General features: G+C 54.4%; 2 protein-coding genes across 6 annotated transcripts in view; both read left to right on the top strand.

Moving 5' to 3' along the window:
* Positions 1-325: 325 nt before the first annotated feature.
* On the top strand, positions 326-5,053 carry LOC116591948 (collagen alpha-1(I) chain-like). Of its 4 annotated transcripts, none has more exons than XR_004286252.1 (3): positions 326-1,063; positions 2,141-2,441; positions 2,798-3,026. XR_004286252.1 is itself a non-coding variant. In XM_032345445.1 (3 exons), the coding sequence occupies exons 1-2, from the start codon at positions 357-359 to the stop codon at positions 2,286-2,288; spliced, it is 855 nt and encodes a 284-aa protein (XP_032201336.1). In that variant the 5' UTR covers positions 326-356; the 3' UTR covers positions 2,289-2,297; positions 2,798-3,026. The 4 variants fall into 4 exon arrangements, 3 of the variants coding, with proteins under 3 accessions (XP_032201336.1, XP_032201334.1, XP_032201335.1); XM_032345445.1 differs by having other exon boundaries at positions 2,141-2,297; XM_032345443.1 differs by lacking the exons at positions 2,141-2,441; positions 2,798-3,026 and adding an exon at positions 5,038-5,053 and having other exon boundaries at positions 326-1,593.
* Positions 5,054-5,736: 683 nt separating this feature from the next.
* The window catches only part of PPP1R13B (protein phosphatase 1 regulatory subunit 13B), a 91,556-nt gene continuing 83,664 nt past the window's right edge, over positions 5,737-13,628 (top strand). The window contains exon 1 of one of the 2 annotated variants that reach the window (XM_032345441.1): positions 5,737-6,063. Coding sequence is in view for 1 of the 2 variants with exons in the window: in XM_032345439.1 (XP_032201330.1) it covers positions 7,001-7,009 (9 nt within the window). In the remaining variant the exon portion in view is untranslated. Of the gene's footprint in view, positions 6,064-6,742; positions 7,010-13,628 lie in introns of those variants that run through there. The other variant, XM_032345439.1, reaches the window with a different exon arrangement.

Here is a 13,628-nt window from a genome sequence, read left to right as displayed (position 1 = left end):
CTCCTTCCCATCAGAGCCCCAGGAGGATCCCAGGAGGAGGGGGAGATGTGGTTTAGACCTCAGACCAGGACAAGGATGTGTGTGTGTGTGTGTGTGTGTGTGTGTGTACCTGGCCTCAGACCAGGACCAGGGTGAGAGTGTGTGTGCACACATACATGTGTGTATGTTATGCGTGTGTGTGTGTGTACGTACCTGACCTCAGACCAGGACCAGGGTATGTGTTTGTGTGTCTGTGTCTGCATGTGTGCATGCGTGCGGGCGTGTCCGCATACGTGTGTATGTGTGTGTGTGTATGCGTGCGTGTGTAACCGGCCTCAGACCAGGACCAGGGTGTGTGCGCGTAAGCACGCGTGTGTATGCACGCCTGTGCGCGCGCGCGTACACGCACCTGGCTTAGCCGCGGGGAAGCCCCGTCCCTCCGAGGACGCCCCGCCCGCCCGGGGCGGAGCCGGCAGCGCCGAGGGGAGGGGCGCGCCCCGCGCCGGGTGCCGCCGCCCGGCCTGCGGCCCCCGCGGGGCTCCGGTTTCCGCCCCCGCTACCTTAGGTTCCCCCTGGGTGGCCGCGGACGAGTGGCGATCCCTCCCGGGGCTTCCGGGAGTCCCGGACTTCTCGCGCAGTCCCCGCAGGGAGGAGTGGAGGCTCCCGGGTGCCGAGCCATTGCCGTGTCCCCCACGGGCCGCACCCCGCACCCCGGGGCGGTGACCCGGCAGCTCGGCCCCGGCGGCGCCCACTCGCCTGGGTGGGCGCGGGCGCCGCTCCCCAGCTCCCGAGACCCCGCCCGCGGCCCCCAGCTCCCGGCGGGGGCGGCTGCCGGGGCGCGGGGCCGGGCGTGCAGGCGCAGTTCCCCGGTGGCGGACCGCGGCCCCCGCAGGCCGGGCGCCCCCTCTGCCCGCCGCTCGCTGGGCCCGGTGGCCGCCACACCCCGCGCGGCCGCGCGAACCCCGAGAAGCGCAGACCGCTGGCCGGGCTCTCCTCTTCCAGCCTTGACGACGGAAGTGTCACTTCGTGCGCCGCCAGAGAAACGGAACCGCGGCTGGTTCGCCGCCAACCCTCGTGGAAACAGGTTTCCCCGGGAACCGGGAGGGTGGAGCCCGAGCCTCCCCGCGCCGCCCCCGCTTCCACCCCGGGCGGGAGCGGGACGGGAGCCCTCGGGCTGCCCGCGGGGGGGCGCGAGCGGGAGGGGTTGGCCCGGGGTCGGGGGAGGTGGGCGAGGGTCTGGCAGAGAAGCCGGACAGGCTGGGCAGCAGGAGCTCCCGAGCCCCCAGGGCTTTAACTACTCTAGCAGGGTGTGGGGAGCCCTGAGGGCTGCGGGGAGCCACTGGGGAGGTGGCCGCTGTGATTTCCACTTTGGAAACCCCCTTCTGGCCCTACAGCCGCTAAATCAGCGAGAGCGGCTCAGGTTGGGGTGCAGAGGGAAACGGGGTTGGCTGGCCCAGAGGGAGAGAGGCCTAGGCCGTGCCCAATGTCTGGTTGGAGGAGGGCTGAGTAGATGGCAAGGTGGGGTGGCCCAAGCTGGACAGAGGAAGGGGTCCCGAAGTGTGGCCCTTCCTAGGGCCAGCGTGGCAAAGTAGGACCCCAGCACTGGACTTTCCAGTGCTGGGACTTCGGCCCAGCAATGGGCCGAAGCTTCTGGGCCATCCGCCTCCTTTCTTTCCTATCTAAGAACCCCCCTTCAAAGCACATCCGAAAGGAGTTCCCTTCCCCAATCTGCCACCTCCACCTTGGTTCTCCTAAGGGGTCTCCCTCCTCCAATCTTGGCACCCTCCCCATGGTAGCCACCGGGCATTGGAAAGCCTAAATCAGGTCCCTCTACTCCCCTGGAAAACCACTAATATAAAATCCAGACTCTCCTGGCCCACAAACCCCAACTGGACCTCATCTCCGTTCACTCTCCCGGGCTCCACCCTTAGCCCCCCAGTGCTCGCCCCAAGAGTTGCCCAAGTTCATGCCCTTCTCACCTGCTCTTTCGCTTCCTTGACATGGTCCTCCTGAGGAGCCCTGCAGGGCTACCTCCTTAGTGTTTGGGTCTCAACTCAAATGTCACCTTCTTCTGGAAAAAGCAGTCACATTTTCTGACTTTACTGGTTTTGTAATACACTTAACCGGTGTTTAAAGTTATTTTCTTTCTGTTCTTGCTTAGCACCTTCTCGCCTGACAAGAATATAAGCTCCATGGATTTAGGAACCGTGTTTGTCTTGCTCAAGTTTCTGTCCCCACAGCCTGGACCAGGGCTTGGCACCCAGGAGAAAGCCAATCAACCTCTGTTAGCTGAGGGCACTGACCCCTAGGCCAAATAGGTGTGTTGCTAGCTCTAAGGTGGCAGGTTGTGACAGGTGACGTGGGACTGAGCAGTCTGGAAGAAGGTGGTTGAGATGAGCTCTCCTGGAGGGATCTGGGAAAACCTTGAAGAGGAGGATGGATTTGAATTGTGACAAGAACAGGTAGCACTTGGGAGGAAATGGACAGAGCGCTTTTGCAGGCACGGGAAGGCGGATGCACGAGGGCTTGGGGGAGGGAATGGCTAGGGTTTGGGGTGGCAGGGGTATACAGTCCCTGCTGGGAGGTGCTGGGGCATGGGAGGTTAACTTGAAAAAGTGGGTTGTGGCCCTACTGAGGGGTCTTGTTACAGATTGGATTGTGCCCCTACCCACCCCCCCAAGATTCATATGTCAAAGTCCTAACCCTTCTATAACCTCCCAATGCGACTATTTGGAGATAGGGCCCTTACAGAGGAACTCAAGTTTAAAGAGAGGACATACGGGTGAACTCTACTCCAATATGACTGGTGTCCTTAGAGGAAGAGGGAAAGACAACAGGGATGTAAGCACAATGAGAAAAGAGCCAGCAAGGGAATGGCCGCCTGCAAGGAGAGAGACCTTTGAAGAACCCAACCCTGCCCGCACCTTGATCTGGGACTTCCAGCCCCCAGGATGGGGAGAAAATAAATTTCTGTTGTTTAAGCCCTCCATTCTGTAATCTTTCATTTTGGGTGCCCCTGCAAACTCATGTAGGTCTTGAGATCTTTATATTTTAATTTTAAATCATGGCATATTCTTCCGGTTCCACAATCCAACATAAAAAGTAATAATGATCAGAAGATCAAGATCGTGAACGGTGATGCATCATGTTGATAGCATGTGCCCTTGGGAGGATGTGGTGAAAATGGCACTTTACCCATGTGGCCTTCTCCCAAGAATCCCCTAAGCTCAGTCTAATGATAAGAAAAACATTAGGTAGGGCGCCTGGGTGGCTCAGTGGGTTAAGCCTCTGCCTTCGACTCAGGTCATGATCTCAGGGTCCTGGAATAGAGTCCCCCATCGGGCTCTCTACTTGGCAGGGAGCCTGCTTCCCCCCCCCCCCCCACTTGCCTGCCTTTCTGCCTCCTTGTGATCTCTGCATGTCAGATAAATAAATAAAATATTTTTTTTTAAAAAAGAAAAACATTAGATAAATCCCAAATGAGGAATATTCTATAAAACACCCAACTTACACCCTCAAAACTGTCAAGGTCATTAAAAAAACAAGGAAACTCTGGGAAACTGTCACAGCCCAGAGGAGCCTAGGGATACACGATGACTAAGGGTAATGTGGTATCTTGGATGGGGTCCTGCAACAAAGGACATTGGGTAAGACTAAGGAAATCTGAATGAAGTATGGACTTCCGCTATCCTGCTGGATCGACCTAGGTCCGCTGGTTGTAACCGCGTACCATCCTCATGCAAGATACTGAGGAGACAGAAAACTGGGAGGCGAGGGAGACTATGAGAACTGTTTGTATTATCTTTGAAATTTTTTTGTAAATTTAAAATGGTTCTAAAAATAAAGTCTATTTTTTAAAAACAGTGAAAAGTCTCGCTCAGATTTCTGTCCCTTGTTTGTGCAGTGCCTGTTCCTACCCACAGCCTCTACTTCAAGAATCCTTCATGCAGGGGCGCCTGGGGGGCTCAGTTGTTAAGCATCTGACTTCAGCTCAGGTCATATTCCCAGGGTCCTGGGCTTGAGCCCTGCATTGGGCTCCCTGCTGGGCTGGAAGCCTGCTTCTCTCTCTCCCACTCCCCCTGCTTGTGTTCCCTCTTTCACTGTGTCTCTCTCCATCAAATAAATAAATAAATATCTTAAAAAAAAAAAAAAAGAATCCTTCATGCAGATATGAATCTATACTGCTTTTCTCCCAGAATGGCCTTTGTGTTTGCTTTAAAGAGCACTGAATCATTTTTACTATGAAGTATTTCAAACATACCAGGTAGAGGGACAAATACAACCCCCCCCATAGGCCCACCGCCCATATTCAGCACTTACCAGGAATTTGCCTGTATGGTTCCGCCATCCCTCCCTGCCTCGCCCTCCACTTTTAGTTCAATTGTTGCCAAGCAAATTTCAGCCCTCATACATATGCTATGTGCATCTCTGTGTAACCTGCCCATCTTCTTACATTACACTAAAGCCTATACCCACCCCCCCGATCACGAGTGGTTCCTGAAGGGCCTCTTGTGAACTTGAGTCTGGGTGACAGAAGAGCTTTATAGGGCAGGCGTGTGTACATATGACCTAATTATGTCCGTGTTGGGGATGATGTGGGCGTGGAGGTCAGAGCAGGGAGGCCAGTCATCGACACATTTGGTCTGGGTGCGTGGCGGGTGCAGCAGGGTGGAGAGAAGGAGAAGCAGCCTTCTGGGGACTGCGAGGGGAGCCTCTGAGGGATGGGGTCACTAAACAGCCTGCCTAGAGGATAGATGGGGCCTTGGCATGGGGGCAGGGCACGTGCCGCTCTCTGTACCTAGGGGTCCTACAGGCAAGAGTGGGACCCCAATGGCTAGGCTTTCCTTCTCAGAAGACTGGGCTCACTTTGACTACCTCCAGGCAGGGGCCACATTTTCGCAGTGCTCTGGCAAAGCCCGTCCCCTTACCTGGCTTAGTGGGCGAGCACCCACCCCACGATTATGAACATTAGCATGGCAGAGCTCGAAAGCCATTGGATACCACAGAAGCTAATCCCTCTCTGGTTACACAAAGAGAAACGGAGCCTCAGAGGACAGGGTGCCAGTTGCCTAGGACCACACACAGAGTGAGAAGCAGAGCTGGGATTAGAATCCAGGTCCTGACTTCCTCCCACTACCCAGAGCTTTCTCTTCTCTCTCCAAACCCTGGTCCCAGAAGAGATGTGTCACTAGCCATTACTGCCCACGTGTGTAAGTTTAAAACTTCCTGGGCGGTCCCTCTCCCAGGGACATAGGTACAATAAGCCGGCTTGCTAATGATAGCGTAACTACAGGAAACTATTTATGGAGCACTTACCACGTACCACAAACTGTGCTAGGAGCTTTTCATACCTCATGTCTGACCCTCTCCAAATCCCATGAGGCAGCCACCATTATCTCTGTAATGGCCCATTATAGGGATGGGTAAACTGAGATTCAGAGAGAAGATGTAGCTTGTCTAGGATCATGCAGTGAGGGCGTGGCAGAGGCTGTTTGTCTAACTGGAAATTCTACACTCTTAAATACCAACCACTGTGGCCGCTGAAGACCAGGGGTGGCTTCCCATGAAGAGGACAGCTCTTACTGCCTGACCTCCTCCCTTCTTGCCCCCCGCAGCCTCACCCACCGGCCTTGGGGCTCTCAGAGGATGCAGAGGAAGGGACAGGCTACAGATGGATGGCCCCTGGGACCTGCTGCCGTCTCCAAGCAGCCGGGCCCATCGCAAGGTGGTTGATGGCCTTTGGTGTTTGAGCCGTAAGCAGACCTCCGTGTTCAGGGTGCTCGTGGAAGTTTCAGCGCTGGCCGTGGAGTGCATCAGGCACAATCTCGGCTCAGCCAGGGTTCAAATGACTGGCACAGCCTGGAGGGCACAGAAAGGGTACCTGCCCTTTCTGTGACCTTAGCTACACGGTGCGTGCCATGCCCTGCGCCGGGCTCTGGACACGGGGCCCTGGTCTCCGTCCCTCAGGCGCTCAGGCCAGAAGGAGGTGTCAGGGGAGACAAGGCTGTAGGAAGAGACCTGGGCCCTACAGATGGGGCCTGGGCTCGAACCCGGGTCGTTCGAGCAGCACCGACGCTGGCACAGGTGGGCACAGGCGTTCGAGGCCGAGGGTATCGCGGGCGTGAAGGCCGCATATGGAGTGCGGGCACGAGCCCCGGAAAGCCGGCGGGAGCGGGGCCCCGGGGACCCGAGCGCAGGGCGGGCTCCCGGGTCCATCCCGAGCGCCGCGGGGCCGGGTCACGTGGCTGTCTGGGGGCGCGCCACGCCCCTCCGATCCGGACCCCGGCTACAGCCGCGCCCCTCGCGGGGAGCCCGGGGTCAGGCCGCGGTCAGACGCGGGCGCGCGCCGTCGCCGCGGGATGCGCCCCGCCCCCGGCGGCCGTCCGGAGCCCAAGGTTCGAGTCCCGGCCCGGCGTGGCTCCCTGCGGAGCCGCGCCCAGGCCCTGCCCTCTTCCCGCCTCCGTTTTCCCTTTCCCGAGGTCTCGGAGAACCCGTGCTCTCGGTCGCGCGCGGCCCGGAGCCCGCAGGCCTCCACGCGGGGCGGGGCAGCAGCGAGGCGTCCGCAGCGCGCCCGCCCTCGGGAGCGCGGACGCGCACGGGCGCGCTCTCACCTGGCCGCCGCGAGCGCGGCTTTGGGCAGGCGGGGCCGGAAAGCCCCGCCCCCGCCCCCGCCCCCGCCCCCGCCCAGCCAATCGGAGGGGGTCGCTGGCCCCGTGTGGGGCGACGCGCTGGGGGCGGGGCCTGCGGGGGCTGAGGAGAGAGCCCGAGGGCCGGCGGCGCGAGGCGGTCGGGCGGAGGCGGCGGCGGCGGCCGCTCCCGGGACAGCGACGCAGCGCGCCGGCGGCCGCGACAGGGCCGGTCAGGCTCCGCAGCCCGCCGCAGCCGCAGCCGCCGCCTCGCCGCTGAGGGCCCGAGAGCGCGGCGGCGGGCGCGCGGCCTGCGAGAACGGCCGGAGCGGCGGGCGCGGCGCGGCGCCGAGCGTCCTGTCAGGCGGCCGAAGGCGCCGCGGACCCGCGCCGAGATGATGCCGGTGGGTGCGGGCGGCGGCGGCTTCCTCCGCGGGCGGCCGGCCAAGCCTCCTTCCTCCCGCGGCTCCCCCGCCCCCGGGGCCCGCGCGAGGCCGGCCGGGCGGGCGGGCGGGCGGGCGGGGAAGGAAGTGGCCTGGCGGGCGCGCCCGGCCCCGGCGCCCCCCGGGCGGGCAGGTGGGGGCGGCGCCGGGGCTGTCAGCGCGGGCCGGGCGGGGACCCGGGGCCCAGGGCCGGGGTCGGCGGCCGGGGCCGCGGCGAGGATCGCGACGGGCCCCCCACCTCCGGCGCCCCCTCGGCCGCGGCTCGGCCCTTCCCGCCGACCCTCCGAAGCTGGGGGCCGCCCGGGAGGGGAAGCCCGTCCTGGCGGCTGGCCCGACGGGGGGTGTCGTTTGGCGCCCGCCGGGTTTCGGGGTCTCCGGCGCCCCCGGGCCCCCCCGCCTGCCGTTCGCTGGGCTCGCGTTCGGAGCGGGCGGTGTGGACTCCGGTGTGGCGTTCCCGCGCCGGGCGCCCCACGGACCTCCGCAGCCCTTCCCTGGCTGGCAAATTCTGTGGCATTTGGGAATTTACCCAGGGGACGGACGCGGGGGGCCATCTTGGGACCCCTCGCGCGCGGCCCGGGGCGGCCGCGGTCGCTGTGATCCGGAGGTGGAGCGCGGCTGGTCCGCCGCGGTGCCGCCTTTGTCCTGTGCTCCAGGACGCGCTCCGCCGGGGGGTGGGCCGGGCCCTCCCTTCACCTGCCGTCCGGGTCGCGGGGCGCGCCGAGTTCGCGGTGTTCCGACCGCGCCGCGGGGAGGTGGGCGGCAGGACTTAGGGAGAGCGGTGGGGCCGCGGTGTCCGGCGCGACGCCCCCTTTCCAAGTGAAACCCTCGAACGCGCTCACAGCAGCGTGACAGCGGAACCCCGGCCTGAAGCGACCTCCTCTGCCCCGAAGTCAGGTTTGTGGCGGAAAGCGCCGTTCCCCGCATTTTCTGCGTGACACTGCTCTCGTGCGGCGCGCCCTCAAGGACGTTTAGATTAGACCCCCCCCATCTCTCAGGTCATTTCCTGTCTCCTGATAATCTCGTCCCCTTCTGGAACTCGGTCCAGCGCGCCGTGTTACGGAGCGTCCTCAGATCCTTCTTCGGCGTCCGGGCCTGTGGGTTTAGATGCGTGGTCTTGTCGCGGCAGCAGGGCAGGCCGGCCGGGGATGCCGAGCGCCGCTCGCGCGACCTGTTAGCGCGTGACCTTGAGCAAGGCAAGGTCTCAAGCCTGGAGTCAGTCCGAAGTAGGAATAAAACGAACCGGCGTCCGAGGCCGTCCTGAGGATCCGCAAGGGTGATGGGTCGCAGCGTGTCCAGCAGAACGCCGGGCCGCTGTTTCTCGTTGCTGGGGCGGCCCCGAGTTGTGTCTCTAATATTAACCTCTGCGAGGCGCGCCGTTGCGCCTCTCGCCGGCTGCGTGTGGAAGGCCGAGGCTTGGACCCGGACAGCGGTGCTGGTGAAGTCACGGGCCGTGGACCGCGCGGGTGCCGCGGTGGCGTGGAAGGGCGGCTGCGGGCTTCCGGGCGCTTTCAGCGCCCTGCGGCGTTTGCTTGTGAGTACCCGGTAACTGGCTGGCACGGCCGCAGGCGCGCGACGCTTCGCCTCGGTTGCGCACGGTCAGGGTTTCTGGTCTGTGTGTCAGGCTTCTTTTTTAAGAAGTTTGCTTACACTCGGGGGATTTCTTCATGGTACTCAGAGTAATCAAATACTACGTTGGAACAAACAGAGAAGTCTGTTAACTATTTAAAACACACTGCTTTTGTTTTAAAATGCCTTCTAGAAACAGATGGTATTTCTCTTGGTCCCTCTTTTGTGCACTTTGGGGCTGTATTTCTTCTAGATCCCTAAAAAATTCTGCTTGGAGGATTGAGTCCTTCCTCCATTAACACAGCTGAGGCTGGTTGTAGGTTTAATACAGTTCTAAGGACATGCCATTCTTTCTTGGTCCTGCCTTAAACTGTGTATCCACGATATAAATAAGATTTTTCTTTATTGTACGGTTGGTGTTCATCATCATGATGAATCATCAAAGGAAGGTTAGATCATATTTTGCATACTTTGTATGGAGCAGTACTTCCTAATAGGAATGTAATGGGAGCCACACAAATGTGATTTTAAGTTTTCTAGGAACTACATAAGAAGATGATATTTTAGTCATGTCTTTTATTTGGTCAGGTCATTATATCAGAAGTGTTGTTTTAACAAGTAATCGACAGGAAGAAATTTACTAATGTGGTCTTTTACTTTTTTATTTTTTTACACTAAATCATTGAAATCCAGTGTGAAACTGATGAAGTTTTACATTAATAGTACACCTCAGTTTACAGGAGCATGTGTCAAGTACTCAGTAGCCACATGCGGTCAGTGGCTACCATCTTGGGCAACATAGGTTTATATTTTTTTTAGTTATTTGCAAATTGGCAGTTAGTGTGTATTGTCTGTGGTAACTTTTAATTGATCAGATGGTTTACTGGAGCAGCCAGTCTCTCAGCTGTTGGGAATAAATGGGAGTATCCTGCCACGTTTTCATCTGACACAATAAAGTCTTTGTAGAGGACTTCAATTTGCCTGTTATGGGAAGTTCTGTGACTATTTACTTTTTTTTTTTCTTTTAAGTGGGCTCCATGCCCAGCATGGAGCCCAGTGTGGGGCTTGAACTTGTGACCCTGATATCAAGAGTCGGTCACTTAACAGACTGAGCCACCCAGGTGCCCCTGGGACTATCTACTTTTAAACAAAGTTATATTTTGGAATTTTCCCTTATTAAAATAGTTTTGCGTTCTGATGTCCATAGTCATTCACCCTTTTGTCAGGGGATGACATTTTAACAATGTTTTCCCAAGAAGAAAGTGGGCTGTACTTTAAAGGTTACTCGTTGGGTCCTCCCTAAGATCCGGACCTGAAAGCGTTTAGGCCGCACCTCAATAACTTTGATAGAAATAAGAGTATTAATAAAAATAGCCTGATTCAGACCATGAAAGTATGAAAACTGCCTTGCTCATTGGTCAGCAGTTGGTCACTCTCTTTTCAAAAGAGAGAGCACTTCGCAGCTGGTAAAACTTCCTGTGCAGAGGCGAAACATGTATCCGGGAATGGCGCTAAGGGTACTTTCTTCTCTTCCAAAGGAATGTTAACGTGAGTAAAGGAAGTTCAGTGGTTCTATAGTGTGTGGTTTTGTTTGTTTGTTTGTTGTTTATTTGTTTTTTAGATTTTATTTATTTATTTGTCAGAGAGAGAGAGCGGGCACAGGCAGAGGGAGAAGCAGGCTCCCTGCCGAGCCAGGAGCTCGATGTGGGACTCGATCCCAGGACGCTGGGATCATGACCTGAGCTGAAGGCAGCCGCTTAACCAACTGAGCCACCCAGGCGCCCTACAGTGTGTTTTGTTCATACGACAGGCACTCTGTTGGTAGTGTTTCTGTCATGTTGGTAGTGACTTCTTACCTGCAGTGGACGCCACGTAGTGTGACCAGCTGATTCCATTCCTTTCTGTCCTGGGAGCCGTTTCAGCTAGGGGTTAAATGAGTTTGTACTTAACATTTAGTTCTCATTAAACTTATTTTGGGTATTGGCTTTCTTCCCAGCTGTGAACAGAGATACCTGAGGTACTAGAATAGGTCTGTCTTTGCCTAACCCATCAGCTGTCCTGTAATTGATACAATTAGAAGTAGGGAGATTCAGGTTCTAGTCCCCACTTGTTAGTAACCTTGTGACCTCTGGACTTAATTTGTTTGGGCTTCAGTTTCTCACCTGTGAAGTGAGTTGGTCTTGGTGATTCCCAGCTGTTTATGGTTGGCCCGGCGGTTGATACGTAGCAGATACTTTCATGAAGGGCAATAATCAGGCTGCATCAGAGGCTGAGGCAACCGGACACTTGTTTTGACAGCCCTGACAGTAAGCTTGTTCGCTGCCCAAGTGTCTTTGTACCATGGAGCAGATAAGGGCTCCGTAGGTGTTTACTGTTATTGTGAATTAATAATTTAGTCACTTGATAGGCATGAATGTGTAGCCTAATGCAGTAGCCAAAACCCTGAAGACTGGAGAAGATTTTCTTTTTAACTCTAGTTTCTTTCTTTATTTTTTTTAAAGTTTTTATTTTGCCAAGGGAGAGAACCAGCTGGGGAGAGGGGCAGAGAGAGAAGCCTACTCCTGGCTGAGCAGGGAGCCCCATGCCGGACTGGATCCCAGCACCCTGGGTTCATGACCAGAGCTGAAGGCAGCTCTCAAACCGCTGAGCCACCCAGGTGCCCTTTTTTTTTTTTTTTTTAAGATTTTATTTTTGCAAGAGAGAGAAAACTAGTTTCTCTAAAACAAAAATTATAGGCATAATATTGTCATTTAAAATAATTCTAGCCTTTAGATTGCCCAGAAATTCATAAAAGGAAAAGCAAAGCCTTGGTCATACAAAGATGTATATTTAAAAGCTTGTATTATTGGGGCGTCTGGGTGGCTCAGTGGGTTAAGCTGCTGCCTTTGGCTCAGGTCATGATCTCAGGGTCCTGGGATCGAGCCCCGCATCGGTCTCTCTGCTCAGCGGGGAGCCTGCTTCCTCCTCTCTCTCTGCCTGCCTCTCTGCCTACTTGTGATCTCTCTCTGACAAATAAATAAGTAAAACCTAAACAAAATAAAAAATAAAAGCTTGTATTATTATGGCTTTATTGAACTTAAAAATCGTCTTTGTGGATGACTCTCTTGAAGGCTGCAGTGCGAAGTGGAGCCGTAAAGTGGCAGCTCTGGCTGCTTCCTGCGGCTCAGTCTGGTGATCGTGAGTAGCTGTGGTATTTGTCATTAGGTGCTGAGGCCCTGTGTCACAGGTTTTGTGGCGGTATCACTGTTTTTATGGAGAACTGAGGCTCAAGAGGTAGAGAAACTTGGCTAAGGTCCTCCAGCTGGTAAGCAGTAGAGCAAGGTTTGAAAACAAACAAGCTGACTCGAAGCCTTTGCTCCTAATCTTCGTGCCAGTCACTTAGGGAAGTTTGTTGTATTCCAAGCACTTCGCGGGGGGTGCTAGTGAGTTGAATTTGGCAAAATTTTTCCTGTTATGCTCAGCTCAAACAGAGCTTATTATTTAAAAGAATCCTGAGGTGAATTTTTAAAAAATTCTGGTATAGTTAACATACGGTGTTATATTAGTTTCGGGTGTACAGTGAGTGAGTCAACAATTCTCACATTACTCAGTGTTCGCATAAGTATACTCTTCTTCCCCCGTTTTATTCACCCCTGCCTCTGGTGACCATCCGCGTGTTCTCTCTAGAGTTAAGAGTCTGTTTCTTGATTTGTCTCTTTTTTTCTTTGTTCTTTTGTTTTGTGTCTTAAATTCTACATATGAGTAAAATCATTTAGTATTTGTCTGTCTTTGACTTATTTCACTTAGCATTATGTACTCTAGCTCCATCCATTTGTTGCAAAGGGCAAGATTCCTTTTTTTGTTTTTGTTTTTGTTTTGGCCAAGTAATATTCCATTGTGTGTGTGTGTGTGTGTGTCTATATATATATAGACACACACAGTATCTTCTTTATTCACTCATCTATTGATGGTCACTTGGGCTGCTTCCATAATTTGGCTATGGGCAGATAATGCTGCAGTAAACATAAGAGTGCATGCATCTTTTCAAATTTGTGTTTTCAAATTTGTTGGTTAAATACCCAGGAGTAGAATTTTTAATCATATGTTCTATTTTTAATTTTTTTTTTAAGATTTTTAATTTATTTATTTGACAGAGAGAGATCACAAGTAGGCAGAGAGGCAGGCAGAGAGAGACAAAGGAGGAAGCAGGCTCCCTGCTGAGCAGAGAGCCCAATGCGGGACTCGATCCCAGGACCCCGAGATCATGACCTGAGCCAAAGGCAGCAGCCCAACCCACTGAGCCACCCAGGCGCCCCTATTTTTAATTTTTTGAGAAAACTCTGTAGTGTTTTCCAGAGTGGCTGCCCAGTTTACATTCTTACCAACAGTGTTTAAGGTTTCTGTTCTTAACACCCTCACCAAGACTTGTTGTTTCTTGTGTTTTTGATTTTAGCCAACTGACCGGTGTAAGGTGATATCGCATTGTGGTTCGGATTGGCATTTTCCTGATGCCAAGTGATGCTGAGCATCTTTCCATGTGTCTCTTGGCTGTCTGTCTGTCTTTGGAGAAATGTCTATTCATGTCTTTTGCCCATTTTAAATTAGATTATTTGGGATTTTTTTTTTCTTTGGTGTTACCAAGGTAAATCTTATTGATAAAAAGTGATAGTTTCCATCGTCTTGAGTTTGGGGACAATTCTTATTTGAATGTAAGTGTAAATTTTCCGTTCTTAGCATCCACTTTGAATAGTCTGTGCCGATATATATGCTTAAGAGTTACTTTGGATTTTTAGCATGACAGGAACTTAAATTGTCATCATGTTATTGTGTTGAAGTTATATAACTGGTTGTGGACATGTATTTTTGTGTGTGTTTGCACAGATGGGCAATGCAGCAAAATTCGGTGGTATTTTGGTGCCCTGAAGTGTTGTTGCCATAGTTATTTTACAAACTGTGGTTCTGGAAATGAACTTAGGAATGGTGGTAATCAAATTCTATTGTGACACTTTCTTGGCTTAATTGCTTTGTTTTATTT

This window comes from Mustela erminea, chromosome 5 (genome assembly GCF_009829155.1).
Source record: "Mustela erminea isolate mMusErm1 chromosome 5, mMusErm1.Pri, whole genome shotgun sequence".
NCBI lineage: Eukaryota > Metazoa > Chordata > Mammalia > Carnivora > Mustelidae > Mustela > Mustela erminea.
Note: the sequence above shows the minus strand (reverse complement) of the source record. Positions and strands in the feature narration are given on the sequence as shown.

Coding starts and splice junctions, on each gene's coding strand:
- LOC116591948 (XM_032345443.1), top strand. CDS start 357: ATGCACGCCTGTGCGCGCGCGCGTACACGCACCTGGCTTAGCCGCGGG.